We start from the raw sequence: 22,628 nt of genomic DNA, 5'->3' as shown, positions 1-22,628 counted from the left end.
TCCCACAAAGAACTTCTGAGCTAATTTGTTCCTACTTGAGGATAAAAGGTAATTTTGCTGACTAGGAAGTTAAGTAAACAAAATTAGCATCTGATTTAGGAGACTTCTTATTCCCTCTGGTGTAAATTAGTGTAAAAATTAGCAAGACTGTCAGTTGTCTCTGTTTTCTGCATTTCAAATGCATCTGTTCCCCTCAATGTAATGGTGGAGAGGCTTACTGTATCTTTATTTAAGCAGGTGTATGTATATGGGTGGTGGGGAGGGAGTTGGGAGTGGAAGGGCTGAATACATCAGCTTATGAAGAGGAAGGTACTCAATGACAATAAAAGCAAGGCCAAGAAGCTGACAGCCACTGCCAACACCAGGACACTGAAAGGTAAAAATTTTAAACCACGTTTCTAATACAACACAGAATCTACCTGTGGAACTCTTTGCCACATGATAGTCCTAAAGCAAAGAGATTAGAAGGATTTTATATTATAAACAAAAACAGAACAGAATACCTAGTTACATAGGCTAAGGTAAGTTTTTATTTTGGATATCAACCCTTGTTCTAATGTCACACTCAAACTCTGGAAAACATTCTGATATCATGGTGATATTTTTTAAAGTCAGAATCACAGAGATTAAGGCCAGAAGGAACCACCAGATAATCAAGTCTGACCTCCTGGACATCACAGGCCACCAACATCACAGATGCACTAAACCCAACAACTGAAATTACTACAGTCCACAGGAGACTCGATATAGGCCCCAGGAAGACAATAAGATGGACTGAGATGCACCAGTGCCCAAGGCCCTTGCAATAGCACGGAAATGATTAAGTGAGATAATCCTGGCAAGTGACCCGCACTCACATGCTGCAGAGGAAGGTGAAAATGCCCCCACGGCAATGCCAATCTGACTTGGGGAAAAATTCCTTCCCGACCTCACACATCATGATCAGTTAGACCCTGAGCATGTGAGCAAGGATCAGACAGCCAAGCACGCAAAAGAGAAAATGCTTGGTGCCATCTCAGAACCCTGTCCAATGTCCCATCTCCAGTTTTTGCCATCCCTGATGCTTCAGAAGAAGGAGATAAAAAATACCCCAACAACCCCCAAATCCAGAATACATTGGAGGTAGGGGTGAAATCCTTTCCTGACTGCTGCAGGTGGCTGGCTGAAACTCTGAAGCATGAGCTTTTGGGAACATAAGACAGAGATCAGGAGTTAGCCCCAGAGCTGCTAAGCCCTGACGTCTTTCAAGTCTGGGCATAAAACCCAATTATTAACTGCCTTGGGTTAGGAAAATACTTCCTCGAGAGGCAGGTTACAGCAGGAGTTTGCCTGGGACTGGTAAGTATCCGAGTGTGTGTGTTTGCTTGCTGAGGAAGTATCCGAGCGTGTGTTTGCTGGGAGGGCAGGGAGAGAGCCTGAGTGAGTGTCTGATTGGCTGCTAGCCTGCAGGGGGTGGGCATTAGGGTGTCTGTGTGTTTGCGTCAGGGAAGCCTGGCTGTTTGAAAATAGCCAGAGCCTCGCGAACCAGCTGAGCGGCAGCGAACCAGCGGAGCAGCGGGGACAGCAGAGCAGCTCACAGCAGGAGTTTGCCTGGGAGTTCGCCTGGAGTGAGCCCAGTGAGGCTTACATCTTGCCAACGTCTCTGAGGAAGCTCATAGTAGGTAGGTGATATGGAAGGGGGGGGTTCAGCTATTGTGACCTGCACTGGATGTGCCATGTTTGTCTTTCTTCCACAGGACAGAAGCGACTTTGTCTGTACAAAGTGCAAGCTGGTCTCCATATTGGAAGAGAAGATTGAAGGTCTGGAGCAACAGGTAACGACCCTGCGTTGTATACGAGAGACTGAGGATTTTCTGGACCAAACTCAGGATAGCCTTCTAGGGGCACAAAGCTCTAAAGATATAGAGCAGGTTGCACAGAGGAGCCAAGAGGCCAGTGAAGAAGCTTGGCAACATGTGACCTCCAGAAGAGGTAAGCGGAATGTCCGGGTTCCAGTAACACAGACACAGGTAACTAACCGCTTTCATGTTCTCTCCACAGGTACCATTGCGGAGAGTGGACCAGATGATATGTCTGGGGGGAGAAAGCAGAAGGAGACCCCGCTGGTTGGGAGGCATGAGATGCGATGTCCTGAGGTTGGGGGTTCCACGACCACCACTCCCAAGAGGAGAAGGCGGGTGGTGGTGGTCGGGGACTCTCTCCTCCGGGGGACTGAGTCATCTATCTGCCGCCCTGACCGGGAAAACCGAGAAGTCTGCTGCTTGCCAGGGGCTAAGATTCGTGATGTGACGGAGAGACTGCCGAGACTCATCAAGCCCTCGGATCGCTACCCCTTCCTGCTTCTCCACGTGGGCACCAATGATACTGCCAAGAATGACCTTGAGCGGATCACTGCGGACTACGTGGCTCTGGGAAGAAGGATAAAGGAGTTGGAGGCGCAAGTGGTGTTCTCGTCCATCCTCCCCGTGGAAGGAAAAGGCCTGGGTAGGGACCGTCGAATCGTGGAGGTCAACGAATGGCTACGCAGGTGGTGTCGGAGAGAAGGCTTTGGATTCTTTGACCATGGGATGGTGTTCCATGAAGGAGGAGTGCTGGGCAGAGACGGGCTCCATCTTACGAAGAGAGGGAAGAACATCTTTGCCAGCAGGCTGGCTAACCTAGTGAGGAGGGCTTTAAACTAGGTTCACCGGGGGAAGGAGACCAAAGCCCTGAGGTAAGTGGGAAAGCGGGATACCGGGAGGAAGCACAGGCAGGAATGTCTGTGAGGGGAGGGCTCCTGCCTCATACTGGGAATGAGGGGCGATCAACAGGTTATCTCAAGTGCTTATATACAAATGCACAAAGCCTTGGAAACAAGCAGGGAGAACTGGAGGTCCTGGTGATGTCAAGGAATTATGACGTGATTGGAATAACAGAGACTTGGTGGGATAACTCACATGACTGGAGTACAGTCATGGATGGTTATAAACTGTTCAGGAAGGACAGGCAGGGCAGAAAAGGTGGGGGAGTAGCACTGTATGTAAGGGAGCAGTATGACTGTTCAGAGCTCCGGTACGAAACTGTGGAAAAACCTGAGTGTCTCTGGATTAAGTTTAGAAGTGTGTGCAACAAGAGTGATGTCATGGTGGGAGTCTGCTATAGACCACCGGACCAGGGGGATGAGGTGGATGAGGCTTTCTTCCGGCAACTCACGGAAGCTACTAGATCGCATGCCCTGATTCTCATGGGTGACTTTAATTTTCCTGATATCTGCTGGGAGAGCAATACAGCGGTGCATAGACAATCCAGGAAGTTTTTGGAAAGCGTAGGGGACAATTTCCTGGTGCAAGTGCTAGGGGAGCCAACTAGGGGGAGCGCTTTTCTTGACCTGCTGCTCACAAACCGGGTAGAATTAGTGGGGGAAGCAAAAGTGGATGGGAACCTGGGAGGCAGTGACCATGAGTTGGTTGAGTTCAGGATCCTGACGCAGGGAAGAAAGGTAAGCAGCAGGATACGGACCCTGGACTTCAGGAAAGCAGACTTTGACTCCCTCAGGGAACAGATGGCCAGGATCCCCTGGGGGACTAACATGAAAGGGAAGGGAGTCCAGGAGAGCTGGCTGTATTTCAAGGAATCCCTGTTGAGGTTACAGGGACAAACCATCCCGATGAGTCGAAAGAATAGTAAATATGGCAGGCGACCAGCTTGGCTTAATGGTGAAATCCTAGCGGATCTTAAACATAAAAAAGAAGCTTACAAGAAGTGGAAGGTTGGACATATGACCAGGGAAGAGTATAAAAATATTGCTCGGGCATGTAGGAAAGATATCAGGAGGGCCAAATCGCACCTGGAGCTGCAGCTAGCAAGAGATGTCAAGAGTAACAAGAAGGGTTTCTTCAGGTATGTTGGCAACAAGAAGAAAGCCAAGGAAAGTGTGGGCCCCTTACTGAATGAGGGAGGCAAGCTAGTGACAGAGGATGTGGAAAAAGCTAATGTACTCAATGCTTTTTTTTGCCTCTGTTTTCACTAACAAGGTCAGCTCCCAGACTGCTGTGCTGGGCAACACAAAATGGGGAAGAGATGGCCAGCCCTCTGTAGAGATAGAGGTGGTTAGGGACTATTTAGAAAAGCTGGACGTGCACAAGTCCATGGGGCCGGACGAATTGCATCCGAGAGTGCTGAAGGAATTGGCGGCTGTGATTGCAGAGCCCTTGGCCATTATCTTTGAAAACTCGTGGCGAACGGGGGAAGTCCCGGATGACTGGAAAAAGGCTAATGTAGTGCCCATCTTTAAAAAGGGAAGAAGGAGGATCCTGGGAACTACAGGCCGGTCAGCCTCACCTCAGTCCCTGGAAAAATCATGGAGCAGGTCCTCAAAGAATCAATCCTGAAGCACTTAGAGGAGAGGAAAGTGATCAGGAACAGTCAGCATGGATTCACCAAGGGAAGGTCATGCCTGACTAATCTAATCGCCTTTTATGATGAGATTACTGGTTCTGTGGATGAAGGGAAAGCAGTGGATGTATTGTTTCTTGACTTTAGCAAAGCTTTTGACACGGTCTCCCACAGCATTCTTGTCAGCAAGTTAAGGAAGTATGGGCTGGATGAATGCACTATAAGGTGGGTAGAAAGCTGGCTAGATTGTCGGGCTCAACGGGTAGTGATCAATGGCTCCATGTCTAGTTGGCAGCCGGTGTCAAGTGGAGTGCCCCAGGGGTCGGTCCTGGGGCCCGTTTTGTTCAATATCTTCATAAATGATCTGGAGGATGGTGTGGATTGCACTCTCAGCAAATTTGCGGATGATACTAAACTGGGAGGAGTGGTAGATACGCTGGAGGGGAGGGATAGGATACAGAAGGACCTAGACAAATTGGAGGATTGGGCCAAAAGAAATCTAATGAGGTTCAATAAGGATAAGTGCAGGGTCCTGCACTTAGGATGGAAGAATCCAATGCACCGCTACAGACTAGGGACCGAATGGCTCGGCAGCAGTTCTGCGGAAAAGGACCTAGGGGTGACAGTGGACGAGAAGCTGGATATGAGTCAGCAGTGTGCCCTTGTTGCCAAGAAGGCCAATGGCATTTTGGGATGTATAAGTAGGGGCATAGCGAGCAGATCGAGGGACGTGATCGTTCCCCTCTATTCGACACTGGTGAGGCCTCATCTGGAGTACTGTGTCCAGTTTTGGGCCCCACACTACAGGAAGGATGTGGATAAATTGGAAAGAGTACAACGAAGGGCAACGAAAATGATTAGGGGTCTAGAGCACATGACTTATGAGGAGAGGCTGAGGGAGCTGGGATTGTTTAGTCTGCAGAAGAGAAGAATGAGGGGGGATTTGATAGCTGCTTTCAACTACCTGAAAGGGGGTTTCAAAGAGGATGGCTCTAGACTGTTCTCAATGGTAGCAGATGACAGAACGAGGAGTAATGGTCTCAAGTTGCAATGGGGGAGGTTTAGATTGGATATTAGGAAAAACTTTTTCACTAAGAGGGTGGTGAAACACTGGAATGCGTTACCTAGGGAGGTGGTAGAATCTCCTTCCTTAGAGGTTTTTAAGGTCAGGCTTGACAAAGCCCTGGCTGGGATGATTTAACTGGGACTTGGTCCTGCTTTGAGCAGGGGGTTGGACTAGATGACCTTCTGGGGTCCCTTCCAACCCTGATATTCTATAATTCTATGATTCTATGATAAGTTCTCCATTACAAGGGATTTAAAATTTCTTCTGAAGCATCTGTTCCTGGTTACTGTTGGCCTGGCCAATAAATAACCCACCCAAGCCTGTCCATTTCCCAAGTGGCCAAGCAGAGATGGACTTTGCGACATGTGCACAAAGTTAATAAATCCAACCTTTGGGGTGACTAATCAAAGGAGGACATTTTAGAGTTGAAGGGCCTTCTCCGGAGAATCTGCCATTAGCAGGAAATCTTAGGTAACCTAAACCAAATATTTTAAGGCTCTGAGAGCCCGTACTTTGCATAACATATGCTGTTAGAATGAGTGGTGCATAGAATTAGGATTGGAACCAGGCAACCATTTGTAGCAAATAAATAGTTTACCCTGCCAAATTTAACCTTTTTTCCTATTGGAGTTGTTCACAAACAAACTTTGGTTTTTAAAGATTTGTTCATCATTCAAAATTGCTTCGAGGCTGGAGAAGAGATTTCAGTTTTGGGGTGGTGTTTGTGAACTCTTCACTATGTTTATTTGTTATGCAGGGTGTGTGATGGTTTTCTTGAGACCCCTGCTGCTGTATCTGCCTAGTGATTAGATGACTCAAGCAATTTACAAATTAAGACATTGGAAAAAGATTTCAAAAATGGCTGCCTAAACACTTCTCGCATGAACTTTTAAATGAATAGATCTGTATATTTTTGGCAATATAAAAAGAGCGATCACTGTAGCACTGAAGTGCCAACACAACATTGACAAGCCCTTTCCTTTCCCCAAACGTTCTTGCAAATGTAAGCAGAGTCAGGATGAGCTCCACCCGATGTCTGGTGGTGAGGTGTGGCAAGTTGTGGAAAAGAACTTCAGGAGCTGATCTCATTTGCATAGGCACACCCACCCCGCCTAGAATGAGCCCATAGCTGCCCAAATGGTCACTTTGGCTGCTGTGGGATCCCCAGTGTCTCTGTTAGTGGGGTAGGAAGAATAAATTATTATCCTGATTATGGGAATCAAGGACAGTGGAACTGTATTTGGCCTTTTGTTATGATGGAGGGACTTGCCATCAACTAAGTAGCACTCGCTAGGCAAGGGACATGGCTTCCAAAACTCTGTGAATTGAGAGAGGCTGGAGATAGGTATTAGTATTTGGTGGTGTGGGCCTATTTGTGAGGGCCTGAAACATCAATTGTACCTTGGTCTCTCTCCACTGTGGAACATCAGAGCTAATTTTAGGTCTATTAGGAGTCTAGCTACAGGTACTGAGCTGAATTCACTTTGGCCTTATGGTGCACTAGTATTGCTGCTCCCACTACTACAAGCTGAAATCACTAAAGAGCTAAAATTACTAAGAGCTGAAATCACTGAGCACTGTGTTAAGTAGTGGGGAGCCTGAAAATCTATTGCAGAGTGGAGCGGAGCAGTTTGTGGGACTGGTTTGTGGACCGGCTGGTGAAGCAGTTCACGGGATGGCGGGAGCTGCTTGCGGGATGGTGAGCGGAATGGAGCGGAGCGGAGCAGTTCATGGGACGGGTAGAGAGGCTTGCGGACTGGCTGGCGGAGCAGTTCGTGGGACGGCTGGTGGAGCGGAGCAGTGCAGCTTGTGGAGCGTCTTGGAGTGAAGCCCTATGGAGCTGTGGGGCAGACAGCTTCAGATCATGTAAGGTGCCCCTTACCTCTTCCCCCGCCCCCCACATTTTCACCCAGAATGGGGAGTAACACTCTGCAGATGAACTTTTGAACTCTGGGGCTGGACTTTTGGGTTGTTGGACTTTTTGGACTTTGGGTGATTTTTGGGTTGCTGGACTCAAGAGACGTTTGGGTTATTGGACTCAAGAACCTGAGGAAAAGGACATGGCCCAATTTGCTGGGGTGGGTCTTTGCTCATGGTTTGGTTGATGAACTCTAGTTGTGGTGTTTTCCCAATTTAATGCTGATGTCGTTTACCTCATGTTATTAAAGATTCTCGGCTACACCGAGACTCTGTGCTTGCGAGAGGGGAAGTATTGCCTCTTTGAGGCGCCCAAGGGTGTGTGTAAGATTTTCCCAGGTCACTAGGTGGGGGCTCGAGCCAGTTTTGCATTTGCTTTGATGAGAGGGAACCCCTGTGTACTGAACCCGACCCTTGCTGCTATCAGCTCGGCCTGGCAGAAGGATTACGCAAACAACAGAAAAATCACTCCATGAATGTTCCCAGAGAGTGAACTTAAAGAATCACAAATACCATCAAATCAAATTTGGAGGTTCTGATTCACAGTGAACACACCCCTCCCCTCCCCCGTGTGATGGGAATCCATTTATCAAGGGTCTTCTCCCAGGCCCATAACACCCCCAGATGGCACCTGACCTCAGACTACCTTTTTCAGCCAGGTGGTACTCACATTCCAATGAGGCCCTCCCACAGCCGTATTTTTAATCCAACAGGCCACTAATTTGCGTGTTGATTTTCCGCTATGTAATTCACGCATATTTCCACTTTAATTGGTAAAAACCACTCCCCAGGCCACTGAGAAGGGTGTAGCATTTTCACCTGAACTCATCATTTTTAAGATGATTGCTTGTTAGCTCAAAAAGACGGGGGAACCGAGAGCTATATGTTAAAATTAATAACATGGATATTAGTTCCCCTAAGAGCTATGGAATTTGTCTATTCTACCAGCTAAGCAAAGGAAACATTCCTACAGCCCCATAAGAGAGACATGCAAGCACCGAAGTACTCATTTGGATTCCAGTTTAAAATGTGAGAAGAAACACCAATTTTGCTGCTAAGCAGCTGCACAACTATGTAAATTCTGATCTTCCTGGGTTTAGGGTTTAGTAGATGGTCCAGAATGGGTTCTTTGAGTTCTTTGATCCTCTGAGAGCAAAGTCGTTTTAAGTTGTGGGGCAGATATGTACACAGAGCCCTGGTTTTGAAAGTGGCTTCTGATTTGGATTGACTTGCTTATTGCAAGCGCAACTTGAGACAACACCTTGGGTCCAATTTTCAGAAGTGCTAGGCTTTTGGAGCTCTCATTAACCTCAACTGGATTTGTGGGTGCTCGGCGTTTCATTAGCAGAGCTAGAAGGACGATGCTGATTAAGTATGCTGCGTGTCCCATGTTACATACCGAGACGCTAGACTTTATGTGCAATAATCCTGGCTCCAGTTTACATTCCTGAGCCCCTGGAGCCATACTGAACTAGGGCCCTTCTGAAATCTAACCCTTTCTCCAGTCCCATTCCATCATACTATACTCAGCACCTCTAGAAACAAGGCCCTGCAGTGTAACAAGTTAGGATCCCCAAAATTAAAGCACTCCAACCCAGTCGCTACTTTGGAGAGTTCTGGCCTTAATATCCATACCCTTCTCACTTTGAGTATTGCTGGAATATACGGAGGAGTTCATTTTCTCCATTCCATGTTTTCCTCTGAATTAGCTGGCAGAGTCAGTGCTTGAACCAGGATGAAAGTTCAGAGCCATTCGCAAAATGGACCTCTGATAAGGTCGAGAGAATTTAAGGAGGAACGAACAAGGCTGACATGGTTGTGGCAACACAATCTTATGCAAACAAAGATAAAACCACAACTAAAAATCAAGCAGAAGACTCATTAAGCATATGCTTACAAGCTAATAAGACATGTAAACAACAACAACTGCCAGTAAACCACAGGCATGAGCTCTTCCCAAGTCCAATTAGCCTGTTCTAATTTACTCTGTACGGCTATAACTGGCTCCAGTGAACTCACAGATTACTCCCACCCTTTACTGTCCATGTAGTAGGGCTGCTTCCACAATATTTAGCATTATAAATATTGGCGTGGACATGTGTGTGTACACACACAAGTCCCAATGACATCAGTGCATCAAACGGAGTATAAGACCTTTAGCATGCAGGATTTGGCATTCATTATGATGAGAGTACTTTAAAATATGTAAGAGTATGAGTCAGTGGGTTAGAGAATTATTATTATAAAGCATTTATATAGCATCCTAAGTTTACCTGGCATGTCACAAACAATAAGACACGTTCTCTGACCCTGAAAGATTACAGTCTAAATAAGTTTCAGAGTAGTAGCCGTGTTAGTCTGTATTCGCAAAAAGAAAAGGAGTACTTGTGGCACCTTAGAGACTAACAAATTTATTAGAGCATAAGCTTTCGTGAGCTACAGCTCACTTCATCGGATGCATCCAATGAAGTGAGCTGTAGCTCACGAAAGCTTATGCTCTAATAAATTTGTTAGTCTCTAAGGTGCCACAAGTACTCCTTTTCTTTTAGTCTAAATAAGATGGGACTTAAAAATGGATGACAAAAACCACAGGACAACAGTTCAGGAGTAGGGGGAGTTTGGAAAGTATTGAGGAAATGAAGAGAGATTGGGTTTTAAGAAAGTGTTTGAATCATGGCTCTTATAATCAGTAGATCTCAAAGAGTTTTACAGATGAGGGCCATGTCATTAGCTTTATTTTACAGATGGGGAAACTAAGGCACAGAACAGCAAAGTGGCTTGCCTAAAATCAGCCAGTAGCACAGCTGGAAATAGAACCAAGCTTTCCTCAGTCCCATTGCCCTCTTCTAGCTACTAGGCCACATTTATGCTTTCCCTAACACATACCCATCAGACACACTTTTCACCTGACTTTTAGATGATCGATAGGAACTAGCCCAACAAAAATAAAGCGAGCCTGGGGTGTGGGTATCCTCTGTAACATCAGCTACATCAGCGATGCCTCCCAAAAAGGCATCTGCCTCCTACAGGCAGGCAGACTCCTCTAAAATGTAAAGATGCGAGAATGAGAAACCAATGTCCTCATCCGAACAATTATACAGCTGCCTACATCGCCCAAAGAAAGACTGCTAGGCAGATGAAGAAAGGGTTGTCATTCCAGGCATAGGGGAAGCATGACTGAAGGGATGAAGCTGAGTGTGGAAGAAGATAAAGGGAAGAATATAGGGATTAAGGGGAAATGGGGGTGGGCCGGGGCAACTTTTTCCTGTCATTCATGAAAGCGAAGTCATTCTAAGATCTGGACGGAATGACTTGACTTCCATCATATGACAATGTTTTTTGCAGCCTCCTATACTTATTAGCGTTATTACTTAGCACATTTATTCAGCTTCTTCAAGCTCACTCCCAATATTTAATGTAATAAATACACAAGAAGCTTATTGTAATAAATACAGCACCACTGTAAATGAAATAGTAATTAGGAGTATAATTCACAGAGATTTTAGTAAATATGTATTTACTAGGAGGTGCTAATCTTCAAAGTAAATGCCATAAATACACACCACATTCCTCCAAGCTACTGCTTCCTCCCCCTCGAAATTTTGTCACCTGCTAATTGGAATTTTAAAAGTCACCCCATTTAAAATAGTACATTGGCAACAGCTGCATGGGCTGTCTGAGACTAAAATTGAGCTGAGGCTTAGATTTTAGTGAGTCACTTGGGAAAGCTAGTCTGGGCCAGGCAAACCATTGCCCTGCCCCTCTGCAGTAGTTCACTGTTGGTTGGGGATGCATCTGGTGTTTTATTCCATCATATGTAAGAGTAGGTGCTGCCTTCATTCATGATCACCAGTCTCACCGTTATTTGCCACTGCTACTGGGCTACCTGGGTGTCCCCTCCCTGGCATATTCCCTTCCACCATCTTCTCCTCCAGCGGGTGCTCACTTGGTTTCTTGGTAGGCATCAAGAATCTCAGCTTTCATTGCTCGATCTGGCCCATTGCCATACCTTACATTTTGATATAGATCAACATGCAGTAGAGAGGAAAATTATTATGAGGGATTATGGTTATGGTGGTGCCTAAAGAACCCAGGTGAGATCAGAGCTCTATTGTGTTAGGGTGGGATCCACAGAGGAACTCAGATGTTGCAAATGGCACCTTACGTTTAGGGGCCTAGGAAAATGAGAGGGACAGCACTGTGATAAACAAAGCCCGGGTTAGGTGCCCAGCCCCCCAGCTGACAAATGGGGAGAGAGAGGCACCTTATCATGTGGTCCACAAAAGCCAGCCTGCTAGGCGAGGTATCGCCTAAGCTAGCCAAGGGGAGATGGCAACAAAGGGTAGCAGGTGCCTAACCTGGGCTGCAGGGACGTGCCTACGGCTGCCTAGCCATCCACGAATGGGAATCTGCTGCCTGGAGTCAGGCCAATTAGGCCCCGAAGGCGTTTCTTTCAGGAAGGAGTTAGGTGGCTCCCTTACTCCACACAGCAGGGCTGGAGGAGGAGGAGCTGCCACCCACCCTATCACTTTTTGCCTAGTGGTTAGAGCCCTCACCTGGGATGGGGGAAACACAGGTTCCATTCCCCTTGCCCTGCAAGGGGGGGAGAAAGGATCTGAACGGGGTCTCTCCCCACTCAAGAGAGCTATGGGATATTCCCTAAACCAGCTTGCTGAATCTATTTCACTGTGGGTAAATAACTAAAGAGGGGCTGGAGCAGGGGGACTAGACCTCAGGGGGTGTGCCTGACCCACTGGATTACAGTGTTTCTCTTATGCTTGCTCTCTCTGGTCCAATTACTATTTCCATATTTAGCCATCATGGAATGGTCCAAAAGAATCATAGAATATCAGGGTTGGAAGGGACCTCATCTAATCCAACCCCCTGCTCAAAGCAGGACCAAACCCCAATTTTTGCCCCAGATCCCTAAATGGCCCCCTCAAGGATTGAACTCACAACACTGGGTTTAGCCGGCCACTTTTCAAACCACTGAGCTATTCCTCCCCACTACAGCTTAGACTCTAAATAGACAAGACAAACAAAGGGTGGGAGAAAGGAAAGTTCATTATCCTCATTTTGCAGATGGGGAATTGAGGCACAGAGGCCCCGGAAGTTAGGGAGCCTACATGTTTTTGAGGCTCTGGGCCAGAGAAATTAAAAGACAGCTTGGGTCCCACAAGGAGTCTGGGATAGAACAGTTCTTCAGAGGCCAACTCTGATGCCTTAATGCCAAAACCCTTCTCTCCTCTCTAACAGAAGGCTACAAACAGCCATTGTACTTCAGCTCCAGTTCAAACCTTTGCCCAGAACTTGAATCTTTATCAAACCTTAACATGAAAAGGGTGGGTTCGTCACCTTTTATTTCTTGTTCATTTCATGCTGCCTCTGCAAAGCCTGGCTCTCATTTGGGACCAGAAGCAGAGGTGCTGGCATACAAGAAAAATGTTGTTCTCACAGAGTCATGGCCTTGCTACTAGAGAGGAGACATGTGGAAAATAAAGTGGATTCTTTATGGAGGCTGCTGGACACAGACAGATCCTGTGGTTCCATCTAGTCCTCAGATGGAATAAGACGGCCTTGTGCTGCCTAGTGCCACCACAAAGACTCTCCCTAAACCCTAGCCTGGAATACATAGTCATGGAGGGGAGTGCTGACTACCCTATGAAAATATTCACCAGATTCGTTGAAGCAAGTTTGCAAGTTATGGCAGCCTTAAGTGTCCATAGTCCATAATGGACATAGAGGGCCCTTGCAGCTCATTAATGGGAAAATGGCACAAACTGTTGTCAACTGCGCCAATGCCGGGATGACTATGGCCCAGCAGAGGAGAGGGGGAATCTCATGTAGACCAGGATTCCTATGGCTACTGACAAAGGATCAATGATATACAACTGTAACTGCATTTGTTGCCCTCTCTTCAGAGGACAGGCCTGGCGCCAAGGTGATATGCATCAGGGAGTTCCACCCAGCAGTGCAGTCAGCCCTTTAACCGAAGCAGATAATTTTCTCCTCAGAATTCGTCTTTGGGTGCAGAACACATTCATTGCTGGACTATATTAGTGATAAAGACTATGGGACATAAATATTTTATGCTGGTAATGAGACATTTAGCATTGATATACAGCTCACAGCCCAGTTCAATTCCAGCTTTGTTAATTATAATGAACTATTGTAGGACCTGACTTCATCTGCTCCTGGTAAATCTTGCAATGCCAAGGTGTTGTGCGAGCTGCTGTTTCCCATGGCAAGACTGGAGCTGCATCTGGTAAATGTTTAATCAGTTGTCAAGCCTACTTTAAGAAGAATTGAGTGGCGCTTTACACTATTCTCTGGCTTGCTCAGGGAGTCTCATAGATTAAAATAATATTTGATAGCCTGACCCACTCTTTTCCTAAATGTCCAGGGCCAAATTCATCATCACTGGTGCAATTCCATTGACCTCAATTGTACTTATCACCAGCAGGGATTGAACCTGTCACCTTCAGCAGCAGATACCTTGACCACTTTAGCTGAAATAAAACACCTCCAGTAACTCGCAACAATAGCAGGCTATCATCTACATGATGCAGCCACTAGAAAGGGACATGGCCATTAGCCAGCATGTTACACAGTCACTAGGGTAATTCGTGTCATCTGGCTGCCCATATCTAGCTTTTATAGGGCACTTCAATTGACTGCTCCTCCCATCTAGTGCACAGCATATGCCAGCAAGGTGTGAAATCCCCCCAAAAGATCCCTTTGTAAATGGGCACTATTATCCTTCTTCCTGATTGCAGCCCATATCAGTCTGGGGAAGGAGGCAGCTGCATGCAGATGGGGCATGTGCCACAGAAACTGGGCCGGGCCACTGAGCCTAAGGGAGGATCTAAGGGCTTTTCTCCCCAATGCATTTCCAGCACAGACACAGAGAAGCGTAATCCAAAGGAGACAGGGCCAGCTTTCAGATATGGGCCATGTGCCCAGCGCAGGATCCCAGCAGAAGGTCTGCGGAAGGCGGCTTGCTTGCTAGATCTCAATAAATTACTGCCCTGATCAATCCTGTCTCAGAGTCTTGCTGTTTCTTCCCCTCCCGCTACCATGCAGCCATTCCATGAACATCATGCCTCAGTCTCAGGTATCGTATAGAACATCAGCACTTTCACACTGGGGTGTAGCTGGGTAGCAATAAGATTCCTTACCCTGTGTGCACTTCCTTGCATTCAGCATGGTGCCAGATGGTGCTGCGATGCTCCTCAGGAGCAGTCTATGCTACTAGCACGTAGAGCTTTACAAGGCACATTTCAGGGGACTATCCTACACAGTTCATGCCTAATTACCTAATTGCTGCACTAATGCACTTTTTGTTTTCCAGGCTTAGGGACTGATCATGCCCTGAGTCCTCAAAGCACGTTTGCAAATATTAACTAATTAAGCTCCTGGGGCACCAGCTCTCTTCCTTTCATGTCTTATAAAGTGTTGAGCACAGTCAGTGCTTAACAAATGTATCACCTGCTGGAAAATCCAGGAAAACTAAATTTTGATGAAAGAAGGAAACAATATAAACTCATCTCCCCCTTCTTCGATAATAAACAATCAAACGATAATCGTTATGGCCCTGATTCTGGAAAGCAACTTCTTTCAGGAAAGCAGTCAAAGTTAAATGCCTAAGTCCTAGTGAAGTTAATAGGATATAAGCACATAAAGTTAAGCATGTGCTTAAGTGCTTTACTGAATAGGGGCCTATTGCAATAATCCTCATACCATTGCTATATGGTAGGGAAGTGTTACTGCTCCAATTTACAGACCTAGAAATTAATTCAGAAAGGCTATAGGCAAAATGTTTATAAGTGGGCCTCTAATTTAGGTGTTTTTCAGAAGAGCTTAGATTTAAAGTCTATGAGAATTGCGGGTGCTTAGCTCCTCTACAAGTTGTTGTGTTCATGGCACACACAGAGAGAAGTTGGATAAAAATGTAAAATACTCCTACTGGAAAGTTGCAACATAACGCGATTGGATTCTGAGAAATAAAGAAAGATAACACACAAGAACCCCCAAACCAGAGAAAAACAAATCAGGTTGTTCCTATAGGCAGCAAATACAACTAACCCCACCATGGTCCAGGCTGACTCTTTCCATATTTACTAGGGTTGTCGATGAATAGCAGTTAACTCATGCGATTAACTCAACAAAATGAATCACAATTAATTGCAGTTTTAATCGCACTGTTAAGCAATAGAATACCAATTGAAATTTATTAAATATTTTCAGATGTTTTTCTACATTTTCAAATACATTGATTTCAATTACATCATAGAATACAAAGTGTACACTGCTCACTTTATATTATTATTTTTCATTACAAATATTTGCACTGTAAAAGTGATAAGAGAAACAGTATTTTTCAATTCACCTCATACAAGTACTGTAGTGCAATCTCTTTACTGTAAAAGTGCAATTTACAAATGTAGATTTTTTTTTGTTACAAAACTGCATTCAAAAACAAAACAGAGCAGTGGCTTTTGTACTGGTGACCTGTTTCACACAGCAAGCCTCCGAGTGTGACCCCCCCCCACTTATAAATTAAAAACACTTTTAAAAATATTTAACACTATTATAAATGCTGGAGTTGAAGCGGGGTTTTTGGTGGAGGCTGACAGCTCACAACCCGCCCACATAATAATCTCACGACCCCCAGGTTGAAAACCCCTGCTTTAGAGCCTCCAACTCCACTCAGTCCTACTTCTCGTGTAGCCAATCGCTAAGACAAACAAGTTTGTTTACATTTACGGGAGATAATTCTGCCCACTTCTTATTTACAATGTCACCAGAAAGTGAGAACAGGAATTTGCATGGCACTGTTGTAGCTGGCATTGCAAGGTATCTGCGTGCCAGATATGCTAAACATTCGTATGCCCCTTCATGCTTTGGCCACCATTCCAGAGGACATGCTTCCACGCTGATGATGTGCATTAAAAAAATAATGTGTTAATTAAATTTCTGACTGAACTCCTTGGGGGAGAATTGCATGTCTCCTGTTCCGTTTTACCTGCATTCTGCATATATTTCACATTATAGCAATCTTGGATGATGACCCAGCACATGTTGTTCATTTTAAGAACACTTTCGCTGCAGATTTGACAAAACACAAAGAAAGTACCAATGTGAATTTCTAAAGATAGCTACAGAACTTGACCCAAGGTATAAGAATCTGCAGTGCCTTCCAAAATTGGAGAGGGAAAGGGTATGGAGCATGCTTTCAGAAGTCTTAAAAGAGCAAGACTCCAATGCAGAAACTACAGAACTTGAACCACCAAAAAAGAAAGTCAGCCGTCTGCTGGTGGCATCTGGCTCAGCTGATGAAAAAGAACATGCATTGGTTCAAACTGCTTTGTATTGTTATCGAGCCAAATCCGTCATCAGCCTGTCCTCTGGAATGGTGGTTAAAGCATGAAGGGACATATGAATCTTTAGCATATGTGGCATGTAAATACATTGCAACACCAGCTACAACAGTGCCATGCGAATGCCTGTTGTCACTTTCAGGTGATACTGTGAACAAGAAGAGGGCAGCATTATCTCCTGCTAATGTAACCAAACTTGTTTGTCTGAGAGACTGGCTGAACAAGAAGTAGGACTGAGTGGACTTGTAGGCTCTAAAGTTTTACACTGTTTTGTTTTTGAGTGCATTTTTTTGTACATAATTCTACATTTGTAAGTTCAACTTTCATGATAAAGAGATTGCACTACAGTATTTGTATGAGGTGAATTGAAAAATACTATTTCTTTCATTTTTTTACAGTGCAAATATTTGTAATAAAAATAAATATAAAGTGAGCATTGAACACTTCGTAGTCTGTGTTAGAATTGAAATCAATATATTTTCAAATGTGGAAAACATCTAAAAATATTTAAATAAATGGTATTCTATTATTGTTTAACAGTGTGACCAATCGCGCAATTAATCGCAGGGGGGTTTGTTTCAACATTCACTCCCGCTTTAATCTGCTAGGTTTGGAATTTGAACCCAGATCCAGATCAGGATTTCACAGCTGCCACCTATCAATCACTGTGAGAGATCACTGGGATTCTAACACCTTACTCCCAACTTTGGGGGAGTTGAAACCTAGATTTCCTCCCTACTGGAGGGGAGGGGGGGAGGAGGGGCAGCAGTGGAAGGGAGGAGGAGGAGAAGAAAAGAGAGCCCGAGGCCCACTGTGGGAGGGGGTGGGGTCCAGCACCTGTGCCGTGGAGGGCGAGGGCTCCTGGGGCCGAAGCCGAAAATATGACGGAGGCTCTGAAAGTCACAGAACCTGTAACTTCTGTGACATAATCTTATCCTTAATGATGAGGAAAGCTAGGCTGTCCTGGTCTTCCTCCAAGTCTGATAACTTCTTGAAAATGCTGCCCGTTTCCAATGGATTAGGAACCCAAGTTGCTTACCCTGTGACCCACCCTTTAAACAATCTCATCTCAAGCCAGAATCAGTCATCTGGATCATAAAACCTGTTCTCTAAATAGTTCAACAAAGCAAAACATTTTGCTCCAGTTGGGCCAGCAGTTTGGCAGAGCTGGGGCGGGGGGGAAGGACAGGTCAAAACCTTTTCTGAAAAAGTTTCTTACCCAAATCTGGTTGGCTTGTATTGGAGGCCCGCTCCAGAGAGATACTGAGCCATTGCCTACGAATGTGAAACCAGGTGAGGTTCGTTGCTTTTGGGTTTATTGCATGAAGCATGTCTTACTCAGTTCTGTCAAGAAGTCCTTCCCAGGACTAGACAATGATGGAATGAACCAGTGCTTGCACTGAAACAACCATAGGTGGAAGAAAAACATGGAAGATGCCCGAGAGGGTAACAATATGGGATTCAAATTGTGATCAGATATGATGCTTCTCTTGGGAATGATTACACAGGGAGGTGGTGATTCCATCTTTTTTTTGGAATTAGTGGATACTTAAATTCCTAGCTCAAAATGTTGGTGGATGCTAAGTATAAATCTAGGCAATAACTCACACTACACTAGCCTGCTTAAAATAGTAGTCTGCTAAAATAAATTGAATTGAAACCTGTATTCATTTGTTAACTCAATGCTGTGGCATATCGGTGAATAATTGTTCATAGGCTAAAATAATTCACTAGAAATAAGCTTAGTTGGTAAAGGGCCAGCAGATCTAAAATTACTGTACACTAAAGCATAGCTGGTATTGTCCATGCATATAGGCAACAATAACTGCTTTAAATTTCTTTTGACAATGAATTTATAGTGTAATAGCTGAAATAAGTGAAGATCTGAAAATCCTGGAGTGCGGGGTGGGGGTGAGGGGAAGGAATTGCACATATTTGCCTCTAGTATTTCAAGTCAAAGGTAGACAGGTTTGAAAAAAAAGCAAGGATTTTAGCAGCATCCATGAAATTATTCATTGGAAACTTTTTCAAAACAAAAATAGGCTCTCTTTTCTCAAAAACCAAAAATTGGGGGGGGGGAATTTTCATTAATTTAAGGAAAAAACCCTAAATCGAAAAGAATAAAATAAGTGTTCAGTTTTCACCCTTTTCATAAAAAAAATTGGAAAATTCCCAAAACTTTGCAAAAAGTTTGGATTTTTTTGTGGAAAATATTCACAGAAAACATACCCTTTTGACCAGCTCTACCTATCACACATCGCTTATTATGTCACATCTGAGCCGCATCACAGCTGAAGAGCTTCTCACAGGGTGAAGGCTATTCTTGCGCAGAGGGGCTTTGACTAGGCTCCTGAGGACAGGGACCATCTTTTTGTTGTGTGTTTGTACAGTGCCTAGCACAATGGGGTCTTAGGCCATGTCTGGGGCTTGTAAGTGCCACCCTAATGATGATAATTAATAAGAGATATGCACAATGCCTTTAGTTCCAGCTTTTGAGTCCCAGTTTCTCAAGCTCTATTAATATATTAACCATAACTCAACTCTAATATGAGTGCTTAAGTGGCACAGGCTTTAATGGTGCTGAGGCCTTGTGCTGATTCTCTCCACAGGGGTGAATTTCACCCAGGAGAATACTGCTTATTAGGGCTTCAAGGAAAGAAAGCCAAGTTTGTAAGACATGGAAAGCTGCCATGGTCCTCGACTGGGCTCACAGAGATACTAGAACCTGCAAGTCACTTATGATCTTTACCCAGCCGCTCCACACACTTGAAGTTTCCAAGCAAATTTCTTTCCTGGCTGGATCAGACTCCTGATTCTTTGCTCTGTATTTCTCGTGTTACTTTTCTGCTCCTCTTCTGCCAGCCTGTGTGGTGGAGGCTTTGGAATCATCTCAGTGAAATTCAGAGTTGAAGGGGAAGAGTCTGAGACAAGGACCTAGTACATACGAGCTGCCATTAGGATAAGATGATCTTACTGGTCCCGGAAGAATCCACCCTTTCTGAACTCTATTGGCCTGCATACTCTATGCTTGCTATGCGTAAATGGATCAAAAACTCTGTATAAGCGGTACACTTTATGAAACTGCAGATAGGGCATTGGGCATGGAGACAGAGACTGGTTTTCTATTTCTGACTCTGCCGCTGACTCACAGTGTGACCTTGGACAAGTTCTTTCACCTCCTGTCTCTCTATTCCTTCCATCTGTAAGAGGAGTGTAATGAGTCTTGCCCACCTTTGTGATCTATGGAGGCAAAGTGTTACGCAACTGGTATTACTCTCAACCCATTCAGTGATGCTTTTAGAATATTCCAGAATCTGGGTATGAATCTGCTTTTCCATAGTTCGTGTACAGGAGCTAGACAAAGCTTTCTCTCTAGGATTTCCTGCTTTATGAAACTCACCAGGTCCCTTTGACTAGACTGAGGAAACAGTCCCAAACAATGCTTCACTTTTTCTTGCTCACTCTGGTCTGGGGCATACAAAATGCACCGAATTTTTGGAGTCTGGCTGATTTTAAACAGTGACACCTCAATCCGCGCACATCAGGAGGAAGAGATGCAATTGCATGGTTGGTAGCAGGTGAAAGGCTGAGATTCATACTAGAGTTGATTGAAAAGTGGGAACATTTTTTGCAAAAAGTTTGCTCCCCCCCTTTTGGGGAGACAAAATTAGGAAAATTTCAACCACCTTTCATGAATAAATACGTCTGGAAGTCTAGCCTAGTGGCGCCAAAGAACTAGACTTGAGTAAAAGTCAAGGGGCTCAGTCCTGCAGTCCCTTTACACATAAATCTCCCATTGAAATTGAGGCGAGACTATAGAAATGAGCCCCAGACAGGGTCTGGCTGTCCATCACATACCTGCCTAGCAATCAGTAATACTTCCCTTAGTGCGACCCTGCCCTCAGGAAGGGCTACTATAACTATTTCTAAAACAGAATAGTGCTATGATCAGGCCTGCCTTGAGTACGAATGATTCAAGCCACCCACCACTACCTCATGTTCTATTTGACTAACTCCTGTGATGATTAATACTTCAGGAACGAGGAACATACACTACAAGGCATTCAGAAGTGTGGCTCACCTTTCACGTCGGTCATATTCCTGCCAACGATATTTAATATTAACCTCTTCTCCCTTCGCCCCCCACTGATTATTTACTTTCGAAAAGAATTTACAGCATGGCCTTTGTACCGAAGGCAGCGTATATCTCAGCCCTACTCCTGCTTTACGGGGAATAATTTTTTAGAATAAATTACTAATTTATTACCAGTTAATTTCTTCTAAATTATAGGAAAGGCAACTTGCACTAGATAACTTTTCCTTTCCAATGCTTTCCTGGAAACTCGTTCAATAATGACCCCATTAATTTAATAGTGGCTGGGGCAAATCATCCGTAGATACAGTCCTTGGGCTGCAGGCAGTAGATCCCAGGTTTTATTCTTGAGGCAGTGGTAAGAAGGAAGCTCAGTTTGTAATAAATGTTGGTATAAAATATAGCCCTTTATATATATATATATATATATATATATATTTGCAAATAGCCATATCTCACATCATTAAATGTCTTAAGGAAATATGAAGTTTTGCAGCCATTTCCCCAGCTTAGTGCTCAGGCAATGACTGGAACATCTGCATTAAATGTTTAATGTTCAGAGAAAGTGCAAATCACCATTTAATTAACTTCTTCCATAAAATATGATAGTTTAGCAACATGAACACAGATGAATTGTTGTTGTTCAGGGAGACCCTGAACATGCCGGTGAAGTACGGAATTTCTGATGTCGATGCCGATGGATTGGAGTGACCGGTTTCCAAAACAGGTCAGAGGGCTGCAAAGGAATCTTTTTATCATTTGTGTGTAGGGTGACCAGATGTCCCGATTTTATAGGGACAGTCCTGATTTTTGGGTTGTTTTCTTATATAGGCTCCTATTACCCCCCATCCCTGTCCCGATTTTTCACATTTGCTGTCTGGTCACCTTATTTATGTGACTTAGTAAATCTACATGGCATCTGTTATTCCCCAGCCAGAGTAGGTCTAGGCAAAATTAAAGGCAACACAACTATTGCCAATAGCTAGCAACAAAATATCCACACACAACCATCTCCCTCTGCTGGGTATTCATTATCCGCCTTGCTGCTGACCATAAAAAGCAATGTGCCATGTTGGAGGGCTTTCCCTTCACCCTCCCACTTCCCTGGTTTTTGTCACGCAGACAGCAAGCAGCAAAAGGCCAGAAGTCCGAAGTGCAAACAATGCAATGTTTATTGGGGTTAGTTGTGGTTTTTTATTTTTTGTGAAAAACTGATCTTTATTTTCCAGAAATATACAAACTTATTCTCTCATTTCTCCATCTTCTTCTTCTTCTTCTTCTTCTACTCCTCTGATGTACAGGACATTGTTACATCTTATCAAAACTTCACCTAGGTGTCCTGATAATGCACCATCTATGCATTCTTCTGTGTTTGCAAGCTGCATGTTCATGTAACCATCAACAGACACCAGGTAGCCCTTGTACTCCATCCCCCACTTCAGCTTCACCATCACTGGCTTCCCTGTCAGCCTGTTCAGGAAGGGCTTGGGGTTCAGGGGCAAGCTCATGGTAATGCGGCCTGGCACAAGGCAGCGGTAAAAACAAAAATTACTCGCAGGACCGCACGTGCACCCACTGGAGTCTTTCCAAGCAGGCATATCCCGAAGCCCTTCACACCAGTCAGGCTTATCTCTATACACTGATAGAGTCTGTTCCCCAGTGTTCCCTTCCCAACTCTGATGACTCAGAGCATTTACCCCATGTTCCCCTTCCCAGCTCTGATGCTGAGAGCCTTGCCTGTGTCCCTGTTCCCATCCCCCCTTAGCAAACATGATTCCAATTTCCCTTCCACTTCCTG

The 22,628-nt window shown here is 44.8% G+C and overlaps 1 protein-coding gene across 1 annotated transcript; it reads right to left on the bottom strand.

The window, feature by feature from the left end:
• Positions 1-22,027: 22,027 nt before the first annotated feature.
• Positions 22,028-22,380, bottom strand: LOC119844285 (small nuclear ribonucleoprotein F-like). The gene has a single exon (XM_038374924.2). It carries the CDS (start codon positions 22,336-22,338, stop codon positions 22,072-22,074), a length of 267 nt encoding a protein of 88 aa, XP_038230852.1. The 5' UTR covers positions 22,339-22,380; the 3' UTR covers positions 22,028-22,071.
• Between the last annotated feature and the right edge of the window lie 248 nt (positions 22,381-22,628).

Source organism: Dermochelys coriacea, chromosome 16 (assembly GCF_009764565.3).
Source record: "Dermochelys coriacea isolate rDerCor1 chromosome 16, rDerCor1.pri.v4, whole genome shotgun sequence".
Lineage (NCBI taxonomy): Eukaryota > Metazoa > Chordata > Testudines > Dermochelyidae > Dermochelys > Dermochelys coriacea.
This window is presented reverse-complemented; position numbering and strand designations above follow the sequence as displayed.

What these genes read in the sequence shown, in the direction of transcription:
- LOC119844285 (XM_038374924.2), bottom strand. Translation starts at nt 22,338, where the DNA reads ATGAGCTTGCCCCTGAACCCCAAGCCCTTCCTGAACAGGCTGACAGGG.